Source organism: Trachinotus anak, unplaced genomic scaffold, assembly GCF_046630095.1.
Source record: "Trachinotus anak isolate AG129_WGS33_773 ecotype Australia unplaced genomic scaffold, CSIRO_AGI_Tana_v1 ptg000032l, whole genome shotgun sequence".
NCBI lineage: Eukaryota > Metazoa > Chordata > Actinopteri > Carangiformes > Carangidae > Trachinotus > Trachinotus anak.
In genome coordinates, this window is record NW_027273883.1 from 24,834,499 (window position 1) to 24,857,749 (window position 23,251).

The following is a 23,251-nucleotide window of genomic DNA, read 5'->3' on the forward strand; positions in this document are numbered from 1 at the left end:
TAACACGACTTCCTCTCTTTATCACTCTCATGTCTCACCCGGCATTCTGTTACATCTTCTGTGCTTCACCCATTTTTCATTTCTCTCTGTCTTTTTCTCATTCTTTCCTCATCTTAATCTACTCCCCTCCTTTTTACTTCCTCTTGGGATTTAGGAAACTTTTAGTGGAAGAGAATTGCCAAGCCCACATTCTGTGTGGCTTAGACAGCTCCAGAGGAGCAGAAAGGGAAGAATAAGAAAACATGTAAGAGAAGAAACAGAGAAAAAACTCTGCAGAACCAGATACAGTGTAAAGCAAAATATACATCTGTGCTTCATTACAATCATACTCCAAACACTACATTTCCTTTATGTTTAAATTATTTGTCTTTTTTGATCAAAATTGATTCCCCTTTCCTTAGTCACTCGTTTCATCTGCCTTACTTTAGTTTCCACCAGAAAAATAACTTGGCTGCCCTGCCAACTGGAAGTAATGAAAATTGTCAACATATGATGCTTATCTTTTTAAGGAGCACTCTGCTGCACCAGCATTTTTCAGGTCTTGAGCGTTTCCTGCTGGAGTTTTTATAGTGGATCATGGTAGCAGCAAATTACAGAGCAAATGGTCATTCACTTCAATTACCTTCCATTCAACATCATCAACCATGACATGCAATTAATGGCTATGGAGAGATTCTCCTGGAAACTGTGACAGTAATAATGCACCTAAACTCACAGGCTCGGACAGCAATGAGGCCCCCTCCACATCATTGTCTCTTTTTGTTGCTTTTTTTCTGAATAATTGTAGTGTTTGTCTGGCTGTAGATTTCTGACAAGGATGTCACACAGTTTGTAACTCGCTGGGCAAGAGACAAAAGCATTCAGCTATTACTAAGAATCTGACTATTTTAATTAGTGAATAGAATTTATGTGGTCATTATTCCACAGCTATGGTGGTTTTGATGTTAAAAAACAAAGTTTGATAAAATCAATAACCAAAAACCGTCAAATGGTGAATTACAGTCCCGTATTACTCATTTCTGCACTTTCTGCATTATTATTTCCATCTGAAATAATATCATATTCACAGGGTGTTTTCAGTGTATGTTTTTTCTTTATTTCTTTGCATTTTTTTTGTTATTTCATAGTCAGAAATATCTCCTCTGTAAATATTATCAGCTTTCTGTTGTATATGCTCTTCCCGTCCAGTTTGGATAGCGAGTGTGGCTCCCAGGTGCCCTGCGATCAGCTGGTATCTCCAATGGCATTGGCAGCCTGTACACGTGTGGACTCCTGCTTTGCACCCTGGTTTGTCTCTGCCCTGGGCGTATCCCTGCAACTGGCACAGCTGGAAGTTCACCTCTGCCACCACCTAGAACAGCTGGGTACAGGTAGGATACAAAGTCTCCTCTCTGAGTTTGAGGAGTTTTCAGTTTATTAAGATGGACTGTAGCCCAGCTGTTGGAAAAAGTCACTTCAAACTTTGTTTTTGTTTTGTTGATGGGAAAAAGTTCTACCTTCTCCTTATGTTATGGTAGCAGTAAATTTCAGAGCAAATGCTCATTTACTTCAATTAGCTGACATTCAATAACACCAATATCAATTAATGGTGAAGTTCACCTGAAAACCGTGGCAATAATTATCTACCTTTTAGAAATTATTGATAATAATCTATAATAGTTTGTAATAGTCCTGTATTTGATTAGTCCATTTATGGCATCTAAACAACCTCAAAACACACATCATCTCACTGGCATTCCATTGTAAAACCTACAACTGTGCCTACACGACTTTTTTGAATTCATGTATTTTATTTTTGTTCTTTTGCCTGTAAAGCCGTTTGGATCCACTGTGTTGTGTTTAGAGTATTATGTTGATGAATTTGACTTGAGCTGACTTAGACTCACTGCCCCAGACAGCAATTATTCATTTTTATTATACAATGATTAAGAGTCTGTAATCAGTTGGTTTGACAGTCATGTCTTGTTTATATTTAACATCCTATCTGTAAGTGAAAATAATGTGTGTCACTCTTCCAGTTCCATCTCGACAACTTCGTCCCTTCCTGCCAGATAGGAAGTTACCTCAGGAGCAGGAGTTCATGGTGATTGGTGCTCGTGAGCCGAGGGTCTTCTTGCGCCAGTGGAGCAATGGACCACGTCACTGTCAGGAGTTCAGCTTTTCCACACAGCTGGACTGCAAGCTGCTAGAATACCGAAACGTAACACACCTTCAGCTTCTCCAGCCTTGTGTACTACAGGTAGAGCTCAGCTATTTCTTTTGGTTTTATTTCTGTCCAGATGTTTTGATATTTAAAGCATTCATCAGGTAATGTGTGAAAAAAAAGTTTATTTTGAATTTGATTTCCTGTGCGTTTCAGGGCCAGGCTGCAGCCGCATGCTGCCCCCAGAACACCACACTGGATGTGAATGTGTTTGTGGACCCGGTGTTCCTCAGTATCAGCCAGTATGCCATCCACACGGTGGACACTGCACTGCACAGCTGGCAACAGGTGACAGAAGGGTCAAGCTATTGAGACTGCCACACACTATACATGCCACACACTATACATAATATAGTAAAATCTAAGCTCGATGAACTGACATGCAAAAATCAGGCTAATGATAGAGTATTCATATTGCTTTCAGAGACTGGGTATAATGTAGCATGTTCGAGGTCCTGTTGGCTAAGTTGTCCTTAATTTTCCTTTTTTTAAATTTCCCCACTTAAAGCAAAATAGTGGATTTCTTACATGAAATGTACAGAGGCAACATCCAGGCAATTTTTCACTACTACGAAAGGAAGCATATTTGAAGTAATCGAGATATGGTCACTCAGGTTTCAAAGTATCGGCGGTTGACTTGTTCACTTGTACATTTACATAGTGGGATGCATTCAGACACATAAGGGAACAAGGGATTTGCACTGTTGTTTGATTGATGTTTGATATTTGGAAGCAGGGGCTAGTAAAACTGTAGAGTAAATCCTTTGAAATGTATGTACATTTAGAGAATATGCTGAAAGACGGCCCTTTGTCCCAGATGGAGTATCAGCTAAACAAACTCACAACAAAGTGGATTTTATGAGAACAGTTTTGGTTGTGTGCCAGTGGTAATGCAGGATGGAACTGCCTTTCAATTTGCTGTAAACTCTGACTAAGAGGCTACAGTGTATCTGTTCTTGGGCGTCTATGGTCCTCGTCATCTCTCAGTTCTCAGCTCTCAGCACTGCCTGTAGTAGCCAGGATAGTTGTGTGTGAAGTGATGCCCATAAAAACACGGTAAAACTTGAGTGGTTACACCTGCCAAGATTTCATCTGGCCCCTGTCCTCCACCCACTTGTCTACTGCACACGCACATGTATTCATACACACACACACTGGCCTCTCTGGCTTTATATGCCCTATCATGGCTCTGCTCAGCTCAGCTGTGGCTGTGCTGACTCATATATTGGCCTCTTGAGACGTGAGGTACTCTCATGGTTTTACATGCATGCAGACTCTCACTGCCAGGTGAGAGAAATAATAGCTTGTGTTTTTGTAGAAACAGCTGTGGTCTTTTACCTGTGAAAAATAAAATTAAACAAGCTGTATAGAAATTCTACTATAAAATGATACTTCTGGATCATGGATTAATACCTTTGTTTTCACTCAATGGCATCTCTGACTCATCAAAAGCTCTTAACTGAATATTTTGGTTGATGGGTCATATTTGACCCTTAGCTTCATTATTGCATCATTTAATGCAAGTTAGTGAATGTTCCCTATTTCTGCTGGTTAATTTAGCCATAAATAAGACTTTAGAGCGTCTGTGGTGCTGTAATGAAAGGTCATATTGCAGCTTTACTGAAGTGTTTTGGACATGTTATGCACACCAGGTATGCTTGGTGGGCTTTACCCAACATGCTAAGTACGATTAGTGAGGTTATTAATTGCTTGTATGCTCTTAGTCAAGGCTTTCCTGATATTGATTGAATTATATGTTTGCCTTTTTGAATGCCATCATTTCCTGGTGTCTTAAGATCCAAAGTAGAGGCATACAATGCTCACACATACAAACACACAGAATACCATCCTTCACTACACAGTTACCTCTAAAACAGGCATGCTCACATTCAAACACAAACCCTGACTGGTGGATTTATATGTTCACTGGAATGGTATTGATTCATTAAATGATTAAGCCTGCTGTATTATCTTGATTGGTCTAAACAGCAGCAGCCTTGTAACTTGTTCAGAACCTTTTATCTACCTCCAGCCTTCACCACTTTGCTGAACACAAGGGAAAAATACACCATAATTATAAGGCAAATGCGCTGCATGTGGATATGGTAGTTCTGGAATAAGGGGTAGAAAGAGGTCAAGTACAAAAGGCTGATTCTTGAGGAAACGCTCCACTTAAATATTTGGTCCATTTCACAGGAAGTTGTGAACATTTCAATCAAGGAATATTGTTTCCCTTTTTGGGTTTTCACTGAAACACAATCTTGTATGTGGTTAACGTTGTATGGGTACGATTAAGAACAAGCTGTCTGGTGGTGTAGTGCACGACAGGGATGGTTGTGAAGGCCAGCACCATTAAGCTGAAATATATCTTTGATCTGATGGAAGCTTACATTCCAGACACACACATCACCCATGAATAGAAAAACTTGATCCTAATTGAAAATGTAATCAGAAATGTTAACAGGCTCTGTCCCTCTGCAACAGAAGGATGTATCGTAACATGTGTAACTGTTTCAGTGATTTTCATGTTTCCTGGTGTCATGGCTGGCAGACAGGCCTGTTGTGATGTGGCCTGCAGGGTGAGCGTTGAACTGTGGAGAAGAATCCTCAACTACCACACAATTGAAACCTCACAACCGAGGCATGGTCACACTAGACCACCACAACCAGAACAGCTGGAGCACTTTCAGAAGAATAGCCATAAATAGAAATAAAAGAAACTTCTTGGTATATGGTTGTAATATAGCCATAATCTTTTATAACACACAGTTGCAGTCATGGTAACATGGACTGGTCTTGTATCCATGATAACTTTACTGAGACCTTTCATACAAGTACACATGTATAATGGCTTCTTATTAATACTGACATGACAATGCATATTCCATCTTTTGTAATACCCAGCATGCTGCCAGTCCTCTGCCAAGTCCTAACAGTTCTGACTCAAGGTAGATCGTGTGAGATACGGTCAAACTAAGCTTCAATTATGCTGTTATCCGTAAAACATAAAAAAGACTAAGCTGAAACTACTGTTTTACACATTTTATAGAGGGCTTCTTGGTTCTGAAGATGAAGGAAGAATGAAAAGAGAATAGCATTTTTGCTTTATTTTTTTGTCTTCTGCCTCTTCTTGCACTCGATAGCCCCATATGGCCCCAACCTCAGCCCCCCACCACTTTAACCTCAGGCCCCATGCCTCCATTTTCATACTCAGTCCCCAGCCCCACTTTCGATCTTTGCCTCCCCCCCAGCTCTTAACCCCTGGGAAGTGGCTTTGGTGGAAAGCCACACAAAAGCCCAGTAGTATTTACACATTCTGCTTTCTCACAGAGCATTCACAGGCTGTTACATGTGCAGTTGAGACAACAGAAATTTTCCTCGTGTTATTTTTTTCTCTTTTCTTCCCATGTTTAAATGATTCTCTGCTTCACTTTGTAACTAGAAATAAAGTGACAGAGAGATCATGTTCCTGGTTGGAACAGATGTGTTAGCAAGGGTCATCCGTGGAGGAATATAAAGCTGATTTTAGATCTGATTAGTATTTCATTGTCCCTTTTACAGGTTTCACTATCGCCTCCATGGTGTCCTGTTTCATGTGTATTTCTCTTGAGTTGGTGTCAATATTTACAATCTGTTTTCCAGACATTTTACTGTACCTTGTCATGTATATGTGTGCCATTCTGCCATGCAGATCTGGGCTAGACTCCTGTGAAAACTAAAGCAAAAGTATCTGGATGGATTAGGGAAATGGATGCTTTGATTCCAAGTAGGACTGTGTCTAACAATGAAACTGTCATCTTCTTCTCTTTAACAAGGAAGAAGTGTTGACTTTTAGATATCTTTGTCTTAATATTTGTCCATTTAAAGTCCCCGTATAGACAGGGAGTGATCAGGATTACTGCAGGAAGCTTTTCTGATGTGTGTATCATGTTGCCTCATGAATCAGAGCGGAAAGACGATACCATCAAAGAGTGAGCTTAGCAATGGCATCTTAAGATGGCAGCAGGAAGTTTGTAAATCGCAGTGTTGGATTCAGAAGGGAGCAAAGATAGTGTTCCCCTATAAAACTGGAAATGGATTTCAACTCACTGTCGCAGCTGTCCCAGCTATATTTTGCTCCCTACCTCTCTCTCACACACACATCTATCATCAAGTGTTCTTTTAATGGTGTAAACTATCCCATCCGTTTTCAATAGCATCAACAACCCCAGGACCCTGAACGTGCTTGGCAGTCAAACTCTGAGCTTTTACTGCCAGCCTCTTTTAACCATCAACCATCAACCGCCCTGCCATTTAAAAGTATACAGCAGGCTGGGGTCCCTCTTTGTTGGGATAGTTGAGTAGTTATTGAGAAGCTGTCTGAACCTCAGTCATGTGTGTCAAGAGTCAGGGAGGGGTGTACAGGAGAGATCCCATCAGGACCCAAGAGCCTTTGGAAGGAGCTCAAGTAAAACTTGAGCATACACTTGCACCCACACACTCTCCTTCCAAGTCACATAAAAACTCACACAAAATGCACTGTTTTGAAACTATGTATTTGAATTCTTTTATGCAGGAGACTTGACACACACCCTTTCCCTCTTAAACCAGTGTTTTCAATAGTAGGCCAGTGAGCTCCTCTGTCTTGCATGCAAGGTGACGTGTGAGTGGATAGCATCCGTGTTCAGCTCGCATGACTTGAGTTTTCTGTGAGGCTTTCTCATTGACCTACTGCTGTAGGCTGGCCAGACTCAAACATATTGTTTTCTCCTAACAAGCCACAATATATTGATGACTCTTACTAACAGCAATGCACTCTTAGTGACCCACTTTGTTTCAAGCATTGAGAAAATGACAGGAAAAACCAGGCACACACAGAATTGCCATTTGAAACAAGGTGAAATCTCTGAGTCTGTTCATCTTTCTCAACAACCAACATATAGCTGCTCAAAGACGGACATGAAAAAAGTGAGAGTTTGCTAAAGAGAGATGCCTCCTGGAGGTTTTGTGTGGAGCCAGGCAGCAGATTTGGCCCCTGAAGCCCAGCTGAAGCTGCTCCAGCCTGGATAACTGTCAGACTGTGATATGATTCACTCCCCTGTTGAGGTTGTGTTACTCCCACAGATGATATCACTCATCTCATTCTTCTACTGGCTGACAGCTGCACTACCAAGCTCTGCATTTTTCAGATTGAGAATACATAAATTGTTGACACCTGTAAATGTGCTTATACACACACTACATATATACTATACATTATGCACCCCCCACAAACACACACCTGGAAGTATTTGCGCTTATTCTTTTTAGTCACACGCTGTCTTTCTCATGTCACCCTTCTTCTTTTTCCTGCTCTTCCTCCACTCATACCTTCTACCTCAACCCCCTCACCCCATCTTTTCTCTCAGAATGGGAACCTGGACGCTGAGGAGCTGGTCTACAGCCACTATGTGATCTGTAACGACACCCACGAAACGCTGCGTTTTGGCCAGGTGGACACGGATGAGAATGTGCTGCTGGCCAGCCTCCACAGCCACCAGTACAGCTGGAGATCCCACAAGTCCCCTCAGGTAGCACACTCACACACACACTGTGTAGCCCAGGGCCTGGGAAATATATACATGGAACACATACACATACACAGACATGCACACACATCTACATTACATGCACAAGATAGTGTGTTTAGATATTAGAGTATTAACACAAGCTGTATATGCACAGAAACATATGGTATCTACATAAACTTACACACACACACACACACACACACACACACACACACACACACACACACACACACACTCCAGACCATACAAGTGTTTACCTGGATACACATGCACTGCATGAGAGCACACACACATACCAATGTATTAAGAATGACTTACGCATACAAATCCATACATACATCAAATGCAGCAAATTCTGTCCACAGACTCACAAAGGTATATACACACACCACACACACCATGTGCAGCCACCATCTTTGTATGTCTGTAGCACTCTCAGACAGTGCCCTGACAGCATTGTTAAAGAAGATTGATTATATTTAACCCTTTGTGGTTTTGGGGTTGAGTGGAGGGTGGGCTGGCGATCTGTGGCACATGTGTGTGTGTGTGTGTTTGGTGCACACATGTTTCAGGACCCCCATGTGTTCCATGGAGAGTGAGATAGTCAAGCTTGAGAAAAGACATGGCCATAATTGCTCACAGTAAGTTAGTAAGTCAAGTTGTATTAATCACCGACCATGGTTAATCTTTGCTCTTACCTCACTCTCACTTACACACGCACGCACGCACGCACGCACACACACACACACACACACACTTGGAAAGTGGCAATCTGGCATATTGGCACAGTGAATACCACTTCTCATTTTAGCACTGACTCAAAATGACCTCTGTATTTTCAGGGATGTTTTGGAAGAAAGATTGTCCGAATGAGCCAAATATCATCATAGATGAAGAATGCGATTCCAAGCTGGTTCTGTCATATGTTATTCCATTATGTGTTTGTGGTATATGAAATATGTGCTCTCAAGATGACCATGATTTGTGAAACTACATAAATAAGAAATAGTGCAACTTTGCCAAAAACACTCAGCTAACTTACTGAGCTTGATGATAAAATGCCTGCCAATGTGTCAGCCTCAGCAAATTGTAGCACACACTCCTAATTACTTTCCGGGGTTATAAAAATAGTGACACTGATAAGAGAATGGGTTGTATTTCTTTAATGGTTACTTGGTCCTGCAAGTGTGTTTTTGTAGCTCTTACAAATCAGTTTCCAGGCGGAGTCATAAGTGGTTGTGCTGTTTTGCTTAAGTCCCATGATGGCTTGGAGTGTCTAAAACAACTCTGATCATCATGAGCCATTGTTTCCCGGACCTCCTCACTCTGTGTAGCAACCTTTCTATCTGTGAGCCTGTCCACTTCAACCGCAAGACCTTTCTCTTAACCTCTGACCTCTTGTCTATTTGTCAGTTACTCTGCCAACCTCACGTCCTATCCTGCACTCATCACTAGACTCTTTAAGGCTGTCCATGTCCACTGTTATTATGTATTTATATTCTTTTCATACCAATGATATGAACTTGAAAGCTAACATCTCACACCACTCTGTCTCCTCATCTCCCTTCCTCATCTCCAAATCTCAATTTACATAATTTCAATTTTTTCTTCAGTTGAATTTTGAAAAGCAATGTTAAACAACAGCTCACAGTCCCTCCAAACAGTGCCAGCTGGTTGACAGACCTCAACTCTGCGATGACATGTGTGTCTAGTCAGCTGACTGCTCTGTCCTCACATTGGTGCAGCCAGCAGACCTGAGTTTTTTCAAGTTGTCTTAGCTCCATTTATAATAGTAGCCAAGTTTTGTTCCCATCCACTTTTTCACATTACCCCCCACCACCACATCCTTATGCTGAAACCTCTCCAAGAACATCAGTAAACACCTTATAGCCTAGGATCCACACTGCAATTAGCTCAGTTCTACTGGGGATATGTTAATGCTATGAATATTTTGTGTGGCTTTTCTTGCCATGCTCTGTAGGGATCCACTAGACACAGGCCAAAACATTTCAGGCCACACACCCATAAGCCATAGTTTAGAAAACATTCCCTCGTCTTTGGCTTAGTCCAGGTCTTTTTTTATTCCTGATACTTCACCTCCATCAGGCCTGTGAGATCAGTCCTGATTTCTGGTGTTCACAACCAAGCTGGCTGAGCTCATTATCCCTTGTCTGGCTTGTCCTGGTGCTGGCCTCCGCCAGCCTATCCTTTTCTGTCTTGGACTCTGGCGAGAGGGAGACGTCTTTTTAATCTCCGTTACACCCCAGTAAGTGTTGTCCTCGCATTACAATTACCCCTGAAGCCTTGCTCCACATCTGGCCTAATCTGTTCTTTGGCCATCCCAGTCACTCCTCTTTTGGATTGATTCAGTTGTACCTTTTACCTTCCTTACATCATCCATAGTCATATTACACATTACTCTGTCCACTACTTGACTGTAGCAGAGCTCCCTCCCTTAATTTTACCCTTCCTGCCCAACTACCTTTAGTACCTGTCCGAGGTTCATCTATCATTACCATAAAACCTCGCTCAACACTTCACACGTCTCTCTCTCTCTCTGTCTCTCTCTCTCCCACACACACACACACATACACACAAATACTGAAGTACAAACTCCCCGCCCATGCTGGTCATGGCCAGTCTCCTCTTGTCTAAGAGGCCTGGGGTCTGTCGAGAAGGCAGGCCATCAGCCTGTCCTCATGGCTCTGGTATGATGCGTGTGTCCCAGCCGGCCTGTCCCCCAGCCACACACACACACACACACACACTAACACACACAAACACTCACACAAGCCAGAGCTACTAATTTGCTGTTGTAAAGTATTCTGTCCCCTTACTCTCTCACTGGACTTCAGAAAAAGAGAGATGGGGGGAGTGAAAAAGGAGAGACTGGGGAAGAATGCACAGGAGGATTGAAAAGTAGAGTCTCATAGAGTTGTCAAGAGGGATACTGTAAATGTACGGCCATACTCATAAAAGTGCCATATTGTGCACACATATTCAGAAACTGAGCTTAAAAACAAACCATCAAGACATCCATAACTTTGCGGTTACATAACTATGTAGTCACCTTCCTCAGCCATGCCCCCAGCACAGCCCCCCAGGACCCACAGTCCAAACTTAGAGGATTTGGTTTCTCCAAGTGTTTACCTGAAAATCTTCTATATTTTTATTTGATCTGTAGGACTGTTATTTGTGTTTTGTTTGGCCTCTCCAACAATCTTTTCAGTTTTCAATATTTTTTGTGTTATTTTTCTACTGATCATTGGATTACTTTTTCCTGAAAAAAGGATAAGCTCCTTGACGGGAGGTCTCCAAAGTATATTTCAGTCTTCCACTCTTGCTGTCCTAGCTGCTGTATCACCCACCTTCCTGATGTACCTGATGTCCCTGATGTCCTCTCTTGGATCCAGATGATCCAGGGGTTTGCACCAGAATAGCTGTGTGTATACACCCACGCCATTTTAACATTTTAGTCCCAATTTGACCATCTGTTAGGCTTATATCTGCGCTACCTGACCATCACCATTTGGATTTACTGGCACATTTTACCAAGCTACACTAGTAGACTATAATCCATGACCTATGGTTGGTCTGACCGTGCGTGGCTCAGAAAACAGTCAGCCAAGTCTGATTGGCTGATCAGCACAAAATGTCTATTCTTGCTAGAGATCCAGAGAGAAGCGTGACAGAGGAGATGTCAAACTACAGTGAGATGGTTTTATGGTGCCACAAATATATCTTCCTATGGATATCAAGACTTCAAATAAAACACTAAAAAAGTGTAAAAGATGGGACCTTAGAGGGCTCTACAGTCAAAAATGTCTTTTTGTCACTCCCACCTTCCCATTTCTTTCTTTCATGATGCACAAGTTACCCATTAAGGAAGTATGGTGAGTACATGTGGTAAATGTGCTGAATTGCCATTAAATGGCAATACATTTTCATTAAATCCTTTAATTCTGTGTTAATCTCCTACTGCCCATAGCCACAGGCAGAAAGTGTCAGTATAGAGACCTTCTTCTATGAACAGGCCTGTTGTTTCAGCTTGAACTAAAACAGGGAGGCATATTTAAAATCCTGCTGTGTGTAGTTTTGTGTGTCTGTGTGTGAAAGAGGAGTGCTTAATGTGTGATCCTGCGCAATCTAACTAGTGTACACTTCTCACAGTGTTGACATACCTCAGAATATCTGTCACTTCTCTCTGAAGAACACTCAAGCAGAGTGTTTTTGCAGTGAAACGTGAACCTCAGCTCAGGTCACACTCCCTCTCACTGCTCCTCTGTTTCTGCCCGTCTCCCTTCCACTCTCTCTACTCTCCTGTTTCTGCTGTCAATTATAACCATAAGATGCATTAAAAGGGTTGATTGAGGCAGTCACGTTCTTAGAGCCCGCTGTCATCTTACCCTTTATCCAATTCATGCCCATAAGTGCACACTCAGACCCACATATATACACACTGTGATAAAATGTTTCCTAAGGCCTGGAGTCTATCAGGCCTCTCAGTCTAGTTTCTCTCTTTCGAGTGCAGCATGCCTTCACACCCCAGCGTTTACTAGCCAAGGTGAAGAAGTTTATAAACACACATAATCTACTATAGAGAAAGCAATAGATAGAGAGATGGATAAATTGATTTTAAAATGCCAAGGTGATCATGCACTCTCTCTGTAAATAAACACAGTTAATATCTATCTGTCACAAACACAAACACACTCGCTGTCCTCATCCTGCTCTTTTTCAGGGCTCTGATGTGTGGTGTGATGTGGATGGTTGAAATATCTGGCTGCTCTGTACAGGATGCAGCCCGGCTGATGGAAATCCCTGTGGTTAGTGTGGTTAGCAGGGAGAGGGGTGTAAAAAGCCCCCTGGATTTGAGAAGCACTTTTTAAGTGCCTACAAGGAATATTCACAAGTTGAATAAATTGTAATGTACTCAAGCAGCAGGCTTCTACGGTAGAGCTCTCCCTCTCTCTTCCTCTGCATGTTGGTATGGGTGTGTGTGTGGTATTGGGCCATGTGTATCTGTGTGTCAGTGTTGTGTTGGTGTTCGTGTGTGTAGTTCCCAGGGGTAATGTGCTGGAGATAGCAGCCCAGGACTATTAGTTTGCGGCTAGATTGGGCGAGTTGTTGGAAGCATGCATGACAGGGAGGTATTTGAGTATGAGTCTGTGTGTTTGTGTGTGAGAGGAGAGTTGGGGAACAGTTGTACATCTGTGTACTCCATGTGCTTATTTGTAGAGTATGTTTGTGTCCATGTGTGCACGTTTATGTGTGCAGAGCTTTGCATATTGTTTTTCTGTCCTGTTGCTTACTTGCCATAGGTGCTTTGCTGTGTCATTCTAATATGGGAACTTTTCAACCTAAAGTATTGTTCAACTTTTACAGCTTATTATTCAAAATAAGTAAAACAAGTATTTATTGCTTAAACTGTATCAGTTCTTTTTTTCAAGCATGAGGTCATATTTCTTCATCCTGACCTATTGTTTAAGAAACACTGCCCTCAAGTGAAGTGGTTTAGTTGTGCTGTTCATCCAAGATTGTGGCTTTAACTGCAGTAGATTAGGCCGATCCTTTGGGCGATATTAGTTCCAGTCAGGTTAACCCACACATGGACTGATCAGAGGGAGAACAAGAAATCAGTGAAAAGGACTGCTGTCCAGTTTGATCTCTGGAGAAAACCTACACTTTCCTGTTGTTTATCCTCTGAGCTGGATTGGGTCCAGAAGGAAGACATGGGCTTTATCTAAGCATTAAAAAAGAAAGAAGAAAAAAAAAAAACGCTGGTGAACACTCTATCATCAGGCAAAGCTTAAACAATGGTTTTAACCTTTACGTTTTGATGATGGTTTGTGTTTAAGCTCACATTCATTTGGAGTAACATAAACTACTGCTGCATGAAAGATTCAACCCCACGGAGTCATTAGTAATAGCTCATCATTGTGTAACTACACAGTCATTCATCCTGTACTGTCGCACTCTTTATCTTGTCCAGGCATGCCTTCTGAAACAACCCCCTGGTGGAATAATCTAATTACCAAAATATCACTGTTGTGATTATTAAGGCAAAGCCTTTGTCAAAGAATTTTGACCATGTTGGCTGAATGAGTAAATTTGACAATGCATCATGTTCTGGTTATTTTAACATTATGCAACTATGGCAACAAGATACAAATTGTGTGTGAGTCAGTGTGTCAGAAGCTAAGTCAGTCCTCAGAAAGAGCTGGTCATAATCATCATGGCCTCTTGGGATGGATAAGATCAGACAAACAACATCATCATCATCAGCCTTATTCAGCTATGCACGATTTACATTCCTGGTCCAGGTTGCATGGTAAATGTCTGTGGTGAGGGAGGAGGCCTTCTTAGTCAACACAGCTCAAAAAATGTGATAAGACAACAACAATAAGAATAAAGTTAAGGGAAAATTAAGGAAAAGGAAAGACGTGGAAAGAACCTTGTATCAAACCAAATGTTAGATTGGCAGCTCTGGATGACGAATTATTAAGACCATCATTCAGGAATCACCCTCTCTGTCCTTTCATCTCACTTCAATTCTCAATTCACTGATATGAATTAATTAATTTTTTATTTTTGTGTCATGCATGCAGCTGCGTCCCATCTGCATGGGTGTACGACATTTTGGCTGTATTTATATAGTGCTTTTATCCAAAGTGCTTTAAATTAGCCTGTCAGTCACCCATTCACTCATACACTCACACACCAAGAGCAGTGAACTACCATGCAAGGTAACATGTGCCACAGTGCTTCTACATGAGTTTACAAGACAAGTCTAAGTCAGATTATAAATTTGATCCAAAGTTATGTGTATTAAACTGTAAACAAGTCCGAAAATAAAGGAAAACTATTTGTTCAACTTTCTCCATCAGAGCTTCAGACTTTCATGATCTAGATTAGAGCAACAAAAACATTTATAACAACCAGAGTGAATCTTCTTCTTCTGGCTGCTCCCATTTAGAGTCAGATCATCCTGATTTTATTGTCCATATATTTAATTTGGCATTGATTTTGAGGAGCAGGGGATCAAACTGCCAACCCAGATATCAGTGGACAACCTGCTCTACCACCAGAGCCCTGATCCCTTTTTGGAGATATCAGAGTGAATACTAATTTAATAATTCATCTCACCTGCTTTTGCAGGCATTTTAGACAAATACAAAAAAGTTCAAGACATCAAAATTTCAGTTTTTGGTCATTGGGGCTTTTGTGGAAGCATTTAATGGAAGATTGACATCATTAAATCGTTAGAGTTTCCCTCAACACTCAGCTCACAGTCTGTTTTTCTCCTGAAAATCGTAAACCTCATGTACCCATAATGTTAAAATTTGCTTCCAGGCAACACTTGTAAGGTCTCTTGTGCCTGCATCTCTGTTCATCCCAGCACCACAGTGAACAACAACAATTGTAGCAACTATATCAGCCAAGGACTCTATGCCTCCACAGACATTAGACCTGTATACCACCTATATTTCCTGTAACCCATTCCACCAACTCTCCTCACCACCCGGCAGGACAAGTGTTAATGCTAAAGCTTTTTAAGAAATTGGCACATCCCTTTAATTAGTATTTGTTCTTAGTAACTGCCCTGGAGGGATGAAACATTTTCCTCCTGCAGTGCTTGTTGGGAACAGGCTTGATTAGTGATTAATAGGATGTGTCTCAAGAAGTTCTGAACCTTGTGTTTATTACGCCTTATATTGCAAACACAGTGTCTTTATTTTGCCAGCAATGTTTGAAATCAGTGATTCTTGAATATTCTAGGAACCCATTCTCATCTTTCTGCAACCCCTCATTTGGCCCCCATCCAACCGTTTTAAAACAATGCACTACATTCCCCAGCTCTCCACCACAGCTCCCCACCATAGACAGACTTTCAAATACAAGGAGGACAGCCAGTCTCCACCTTCACCACCCACTTATTCTTTTTATTTCTGCACAGCTAATTCCTGCTCATCCCTCCAAACTCAACACAGTATTTAAAAGAGTTTGTTTTCTCACATGCCATGAAATTTTATTTTGATGTATATCTGATGAGCCATTGGTCTGTCATGAATGTGTGTATATATATTTGAGTAATTCCACTCCTTGTGCAGTTTGTCCCAGAGGAAGCTCTCCCTCTGAAATGAGGAGATTAATTTAATTATCATGTTGATGAGAGCTAAGCTGCTAGAATCTCATATTTGTTTTTCTTTGTAAATCTCTTTTAACATGCCAATGTGTTAGCAGTCTAAAAAATATGTTTTCATCCTCTCAGTCAAATACTTGGCCTTGAAACTACAACAAAGTGTCTTAAACCATGGTTTGGGCAGCAGAACTGTTTCTGGTTGGTGTCCACATGACAAAAGTGTTGGTATGTTTTAATGACCCAGGCCACATTATGACAGATTTATTAAATTGAGATCCCATTCTTAACAAGTCAACCAGCCCATGTTGTCGTATGATGTCAGTCACAGAATGAGGTCTGTGGCCGATGTCTTTTGTTTTGACATAGCGGGTATCTTTTCTTTTTACAACCTTTTCAGAACTTGTGTATAGTTAAAAGTAAAATGATAGTTAAGATTGTTTAGATAAATAAGATTGTTTGCTATAATTTACGTTACCCCACAACCATAAAAACATGTAATACGCACTTGTCTTTTTTCAGCATGTAAGTGAAGCTTAAAATGCCACATAAAATGTCCAACCAGTTCAGCATTATTTGGTAGAAATCAAGAACTTCTCCAAGTGAACATGTGACAAAAGTAAGTGGTGGAGCATGCTGTTTCACAGATTAATGTAGACCTTTAATGTGATATTTACAGTAACTCCTGTCATTTGATTACTACTCTAATGCAGAGAGACAAACAGGTACCTGGCAGGAGAACTGCAGCAGCCTATCTCAGATGAGGAATGTTTACTCTTTGTGGAAGTATTAAAAACTGGGACAACTGTAAACACTCAAGTCAAAAGGGATCTAAAATGAAACAGTCAAATAACAGGCTTTTTAACTACCTGCAATCTAACAGGATCAGAGTAGATACCACAGGCTGGATTATTTGACTTGTTCACCACAGCATGCACTATGTAGTCACCACACAAACCACATTATCCAGGTGGAGAGTTTCTTTTGGACATCATCCCCTACCCATGGCTGTGAGTTTGGACCACAGTTGAGTCTTTTCCACTGTGGACAATTAACAACCTGAAATCTACAGCTCCCCATAACCTTAACTTTTAAGAACCTATAAGGCTTTGATTCTGTCTTGTTTTTGTGTATTTTACAAACCAGAAAAATTTGCATACACACGACTGAAAAGGAAATACTGGGATAGGTGAGCACTCTTGTGGCACAGAGATTAACTGAATAAGTCTAGATACAGTAATGTTGATTTTCTTTCACATTTACATGCAATAACTTTTAAACGTCAGTACTGGAGGAGCACCAACTGAAGTAGCATGTTGACAGAATGGAGCAGAGAGTGAAAAAGACCAGCACAAGCTCAGCTCCCACCCCACTGACCAGCTCTGAAGTGCCTGGTGCATCCCTCATGACAGGTCTTCTGCCCAAAATGTCACAGCTGCTGGTCCTGCCTTCTCTCTCCGCTCCATACTGTCTAACCAGCTCAGCTTGATTCTCTCCTGAATCAGAAGATGAAGAGGTGCAGGTGAAGAATCAGCAAGCATTGTGGTCCGATTGGTGCTGCCCTAGGTTCAGCACCACGGAGAGCACCTTGGTGCTAAATGACCGATCCCACAGGAATAGCACTGGGCTCAGTGGCTGTTATGTCACAGTGGCCACAGTAGGAACTACAGGTCACATGATACCCTGGTACCCGTTGGCCATATACTGTATATCCACCATGAAAGCATTTCAGATGAAATAGCTATAAAACTAATAAGATATTTTCTTAGCATTACAAATAATAAAAAAATACAATACACTATGTTTGAGATCCACAATGAGCTGTATTAAGATTCATTCATGTTTACTCATGTCAACCAGGCAGATTTAGAGAGGGGCACTAATGCATCTGCTATACGTGCACCCATTAGAAACTTAGTTTTGGTTTTGGTTTATGAGCATCTGCACATGTTTTTGTGATATATTTTCTACATTTTTCTGGGTCAGTTCCATTACACAAACTATCACTCTGGTATTAGTAGCTCTATAGGGTTAACCAATGCTGCATTTGTTCTTTAAAAGTAGAGCTTGTGGTTTTATTATAGTGAAGCAAGCCTCTCTGTAGTGAAGTGCTACATTGCACTGAACATTGCACTGTCAAACCAGTGGAGACATCAACTGCACTCATGTTGTCTGAGTTAGACTGCAGTCACCCTGGAGTCGCTGGCACTGCAGTTGTGGTCATGGTACGGGTCTCCCACTGCCTTGTCAACTTGTGATGAAGAACATACCACTGTTTTCACCCGTGTGTCCAACGGGTGTGTGTTTATTTATATGTGTTTGTCTGAACAAATGTCTTTATGTACAGTATGTGTCGGCCCTCCAGTGGACAAATTAAGTGTTTTGCTGTTTTTTTTTTTCCTGGATAAGCAACATTGTCAAGTGACCCTGAACAGGAATAAGCAAGTAGAAAGGATGGATGTTTGGGTGGATACTAGTTTGAACAAGCAGTGGGTCAAACTATGTATGTGTATAATGTATATGTACTTTGTGTGTGCAGTACACTGTATATGTACAGCCTTTTACGTAATATTACATTCATTTTCCTCTTGTTTTTCTGCAGAGAACCAGGGAAAGCTTTTGGTTTTTTGTGTTCTTAAACTGAGATAAGGTCTCTGTCCTTTCAAGGGTCCTCAATTACTGACTCCTTCATCCCCCCACCATGTGGTTTTCAAACCTCTCCCCTCTCAGACAGTATTCCTTTTGTCAGCTTTCTTATTTGGTGCAAACACTTGCCTCGTCTGCATCCTCTGGAACTTTTGAGGCCCTAAGATGTCTAAGATTCCTTGGTAGAAACCAGAGGGAGAACCATGGAACAATGTTAGTCAAGCATAAACCTCTTAACGTCTCCTCTGTCAACCACGGACTCATACAATGCCTTCTCTCTGTACCTTTTTCCAGCTCTCAAACCGCTTCTTAGACTTGCAAATTTGGGCTTTGATGTCGCACTGCCTTGCTTCTTTTGTCAGAGAGAGGGAGCCAAGGAGGAGAGAAGCATTGCAGACAGCTGTTAAAACCACCATAATTCCCTCATGTTACATGGGTTAGCCCTCACTGCCCTGGCAAGGATGCTGTTGTGTCTCTCTGTTCTATCTTTAACTCATTTACATTCTCTTTTTTCACTGAAGTTCAACTTTGCCTACTTCTTTCTTCTCTTTCTCATACCCATCCTTTTTGCAGGACAAAGTCCAATTTCATATTATTCTGCTTTGTGTCTAAGTGTAAACCTGTTTCTCATTTGTTAGGTGGCTGGCTAGCTCCCTGGTCCCAAAGAAATTTCACCAGTCAAGACAGGCCTTTGTTCCTCATCCCTCGTTTCTCATCTATGCCCAGATAACATTAAATAAGAAGAGCAGCTCAGACTATTTTTGAACATTTGATATGTCAATTTTTTAATGTTTAAAGCTTCAGAAACTTGAATTTAGATGTAAAGCTTGCTTTGGGCAAAGTTTAGAGGTAATCAGCCCTCAAAGACTTGCCCCAGCCTCTTTAGGCCTGTTATGGAAACTAGTGTGCAAAGCTACTGATGTTGTTTATACCTCCACTCCACGTCCCCATGTCTCATATCCCCTATTATAGTCTGAGTGAGATGGAATGGTAGTAATGGGTGGACGGCCAAAGACCACTGTGGCTTTGTCAGCCCGTCTGTGCAGCATCCAGGAATGCTGATTACATCTGCACTGCGGACAGACACTTAATTTGTGTTATGTGTGCCCAAGCACATTCCTGTGAGAGGACAGAAGACGGATAGTGGTTACAGTGGCAGGAGTGACTCGTTCTGTCTGCAGGGGTGGGAGGACATTTGGTGTGTGTGTGTGTGTGTGTGTGTGTGTGTGTGTGTGTGTGTGTGTGTGTGTGTGTGTGTGTGTGTGTGTGTGTTGTCCAGGTATTACTCATGTTGTGGGGACCTAAATCTGTCACATTGTCAGGACTTGTCTTCCTTATGGGGACAATAAGGGATATCGTAAAGACATGTTTTAAGGTTAGGATATGGCTATGTGTGTGCGTGAGTGAGTGAGTGAGTGAGTGAGTGAGTGAGTGAGTGAGTGAGTGAGTGAGTGAGTGAGTGAGTGAGTGTGCATGCATGTGAGACAGAGAGGTTTTCAGTTATGTCCATCTATACTTGTGCTGACGTTTGTCCTGACACCAACATTATCAAAGAACACTCAGCAACTTGAGTGTTTGCCATTTGAATGAGGCAATGACTCTGTTTACCAGGAAGTTTATAGTCATTGCTTTGGTTATGACTGACTGATATTTTACCATCCTTTACAGGAAACTTTGTTGCTAATTATTTTCTCTCGGGACAAGATTAAGCACTGGGCCTGGCAGTAGACATGACATCGTTCCTGTAAAGAAATTTCTTTGGTTGATTGACTCACTGAATGTGACTTACAGTTCAGGCGGGTGGAGATGGTCATTCTCAGAAGTTAACAGCATTTCTGAATGTGTCAGTCCCATGTTTGGGTTCTGCATTTTGTTTCCATAGTAACTGGTGATGGGGTTTCAGAAAGTTCATGTAGACCTGATCTTGTGATAAGACCATTCATGGTCTCAACATGATCTGTGTGGATTTGAACATCGTCATTCTGACCCTCTGATATTGGGTTTAATGGACAGGTGTTTTTTGTTATGTCTAGGTTAGTCATAATATCAGCTGGGCCTTGATTTGAAAATATATGTCAAAACATCATTAGGTGCTCAACATTCAGCAATACCTGTGGTTCTGCAGTCTGACTGTGGACATTAGACCAAAGAAGAATGGACGATGCCATTTCAAATCAATCAGATGATTCATTATTTTAGTGTATTTGGACAGACATGTCACTGTAAACCTTCACAATGACACAAGGCAGGGGTGTACTGTCAAACCAAAAGCCATATCAGTAATTTTTAGTCAGTTAATTTCTAAAGAGCTGGGATGAATGATTGTAGTTTGATCATATTAATGACTGGAAAATATGTTTGACCAAAGGGTTTTATTGACACATCAATAACATTGGTCAAGGTACTTCCAAAAAATGTGTATTTTGTTCATGTTAGGGCTTGTGGCCAGAGTTGTTATTGGAAGAGCAACAACATGACATGATCCTGGCCAATTCCTGTTTGCTATCAGCAAATCAGATAACAGATAGTGTACTGTATAGTTCAGTCACAGACTGAAAATGCTTTGCACAATTACATCCAATTATTCAGTTGAATAGTCCCTAAGCAGATCCCTCTGGTACCAAAACTGGAGGCCAGTAATGTTCTGGAAGCAAAGTGTCCACTATCAGCCAGCCATAATCACTATCTCTCCCAGGGGGTGTAAGGGAAACACTGAGATTTCAATTTCACATTTCTTTCACACTCAATACCCAGCTTGGGAAATAATCATAATATGACGGATGGTTTCTTAGTTGGTTTTGGACAAAACATCTTCAAGTTCGCCAGTTGCTGAGGGTGAATGTAGGAGTTCTTAAAACGATTTATCTGGAAATGAGATAAAAACTTAATAAGCAGCTGAGGTTACAAGCTGGAGGCTGGTTTTGCTAAAAACTTTGTTTTTGTCAAGACATTTGTAGAGTAAGAGAATCACATTTTAAAGAGTTAATATAGATATTATAGATTATTAAATTTCCCATGTTTATCAAAATAAAGTCTGAGTAGTTGCTGTTGGCTTTTCAAAACTCTGAGACATTTTACACTTTGCTTACTATGTTTTCCAATCTGGGGGGGGGGGGGGGTGCAGATATGATATGGTTTCTTAACATGCATTAATTCACTCTTATCTATATTTAAGGTTTAGAAATTAATGCTTTATTTCTTTTTTTCTTTCTTTTTCTTTTCTTTCTTTCTTTTTTCACTATTACAATATTATAGTTGTGTATAAAATGACACTCTATATTCTACCTGATTCTACCTAAGGGATAATTCATTGTCCAATTTAAGTGAAGTCTGGTGTGTGAGTTTTTGCTTCAGATTAAGCCTCATTTTCCTACAAAGACATTTCTACTGGTGACGTTCTACATTGCATGCTTAATCCATGTGCGTAAAACTACCACATGTGGCTGACTGGGTTTTCTCAGTGTCACAGTTGGATAAATCACAAAGGCAAAGCAGCTTCTTATTTTTCATTCTTGTTGTCCTACGTGTCCAGTTCATCTGTGTCACTGCTGTTTTTTTTTCTTCCTCTGCTTGAGTCAGAACAGTGATGAATTAAAACAAAGGCTGCAGTTGCTGTTTGAAGTTTGAGTAGAGACATTATTATGACTTCTCACTTAAAGGTCAAGTTTAGCCACAGGCATGATTAAGTAGATGGAGAAAGAGGGAAGGATAGAGGGGGTTAAAGGAGAGAGAAGTGTTGAAATAACAGATTGGTCCTCGCAGATGGTGTTCAGGCACAGCAGAGATCTCCAGTGGGTTCAACGCCACATGATTTTGAACATAATTAACACCAATCCAGTCCCACTCAAAAATCTTAAAGACTAAGCCTAATACAAAGAACTTAGAGCAGATTTTTAAGATGATTGCAAATTAAAAAGTTTCCATTTCATCCAGTACCAGTGCATTTAAAGAGAGACTGGCACAAAATCCCATATTACAATATATTTGAAAGTCTTCCTCAAACCACCATGATCTTACCTGGTCTTGATTATAATGTTAGTCCTGGTTTAGGGAGTCATGTAGTGGTTCTCCACCCTTAGGCCACTCTGCCCCTTTCCCTGTGAATGAGTCCACTGAGCAGGACATCTGAGAAATTATGTAATTTCAACTCAGCCAACAGGGAGGAGGGTTGATCTTGAAAAAAGTGAACTCAGGCTTTGATTACGAATGTTATTGTAAAGAAATCTGCCTTCAAACAGAGAGGAAAGACTGCAGTGGAGAGAAACACAGAGGGTCTTGACCAGGGTCCCCCCATGCTCTTTGACCTCGGGGGTAATTTGTTTTTCTTTTAACAGATTGGCTAGATGTTTGGTGCATTGAAGCGACAAGTCAAAGTGTAAATCTTCAAAAACTCTTTTCTTGGTTTCAATCTGGTCACTCCCCTGTCCCTCCCCTGACCCTCTTGTTCCCCCTGTCTTCGTTGACTCTTTCTCACATACATTGCTTCTTTGTCTTTCTCCTCTTCTCTCCCCTCCCTTTCTAACTGTTGCAAGTTTGAAGTTGTGTTGGCAGCGAGGCTGACAGAGAGAGTTCAGCCAGGTGGAAGGTCAGCCACGCTGCCTTAGGAGGGGAGAAGGCTTTGGAACCCACTATATATTTATGATTCTGTTCCCATATTGTGACCATAGTCTCATGATGACACTCACATTGTTTGACAAATTAGTTTCCTTGTCG

General features: G+C 41.2%; 1 protein-coding gene across 4 annotated transcripts in view; it reads left to right on the plus strand.

The window, feature by feature from the left end:
* The window catches only part of LOC139612544 (intermembrane lipid transfer protein VPS13B-like), a 325,396-nt gene that overhangs the window by 268,582 nt on the left and 33,563 nt on the right, over window positions 1–23,251 (plus strand). For all 4 annotated transcript variants that reach the window (XM_071468183.1, XM_071468180.1, XM_071468182.1 and 1 more), the window contains exons 43-46: window positions 1,189–1,370; window positions 2,019–2,239; window positions 2,360–2,491; window positions 7,591–7,752. In XM_071468183.1, coding sequence (XP_071324284.1) covers window positions 1,189–1,370; window positions 2,019–2,239; window positions 2,360–2,491; window positions 7,591–7,752 — 697 coding nt within the window. The remainder of the gene's footprint in view (window positions 1–1,188; window positions 1,371–2,018; window positions 2,240–2,359; window positions 2,492–7,590; window positions 7,753–23,251) is intronic.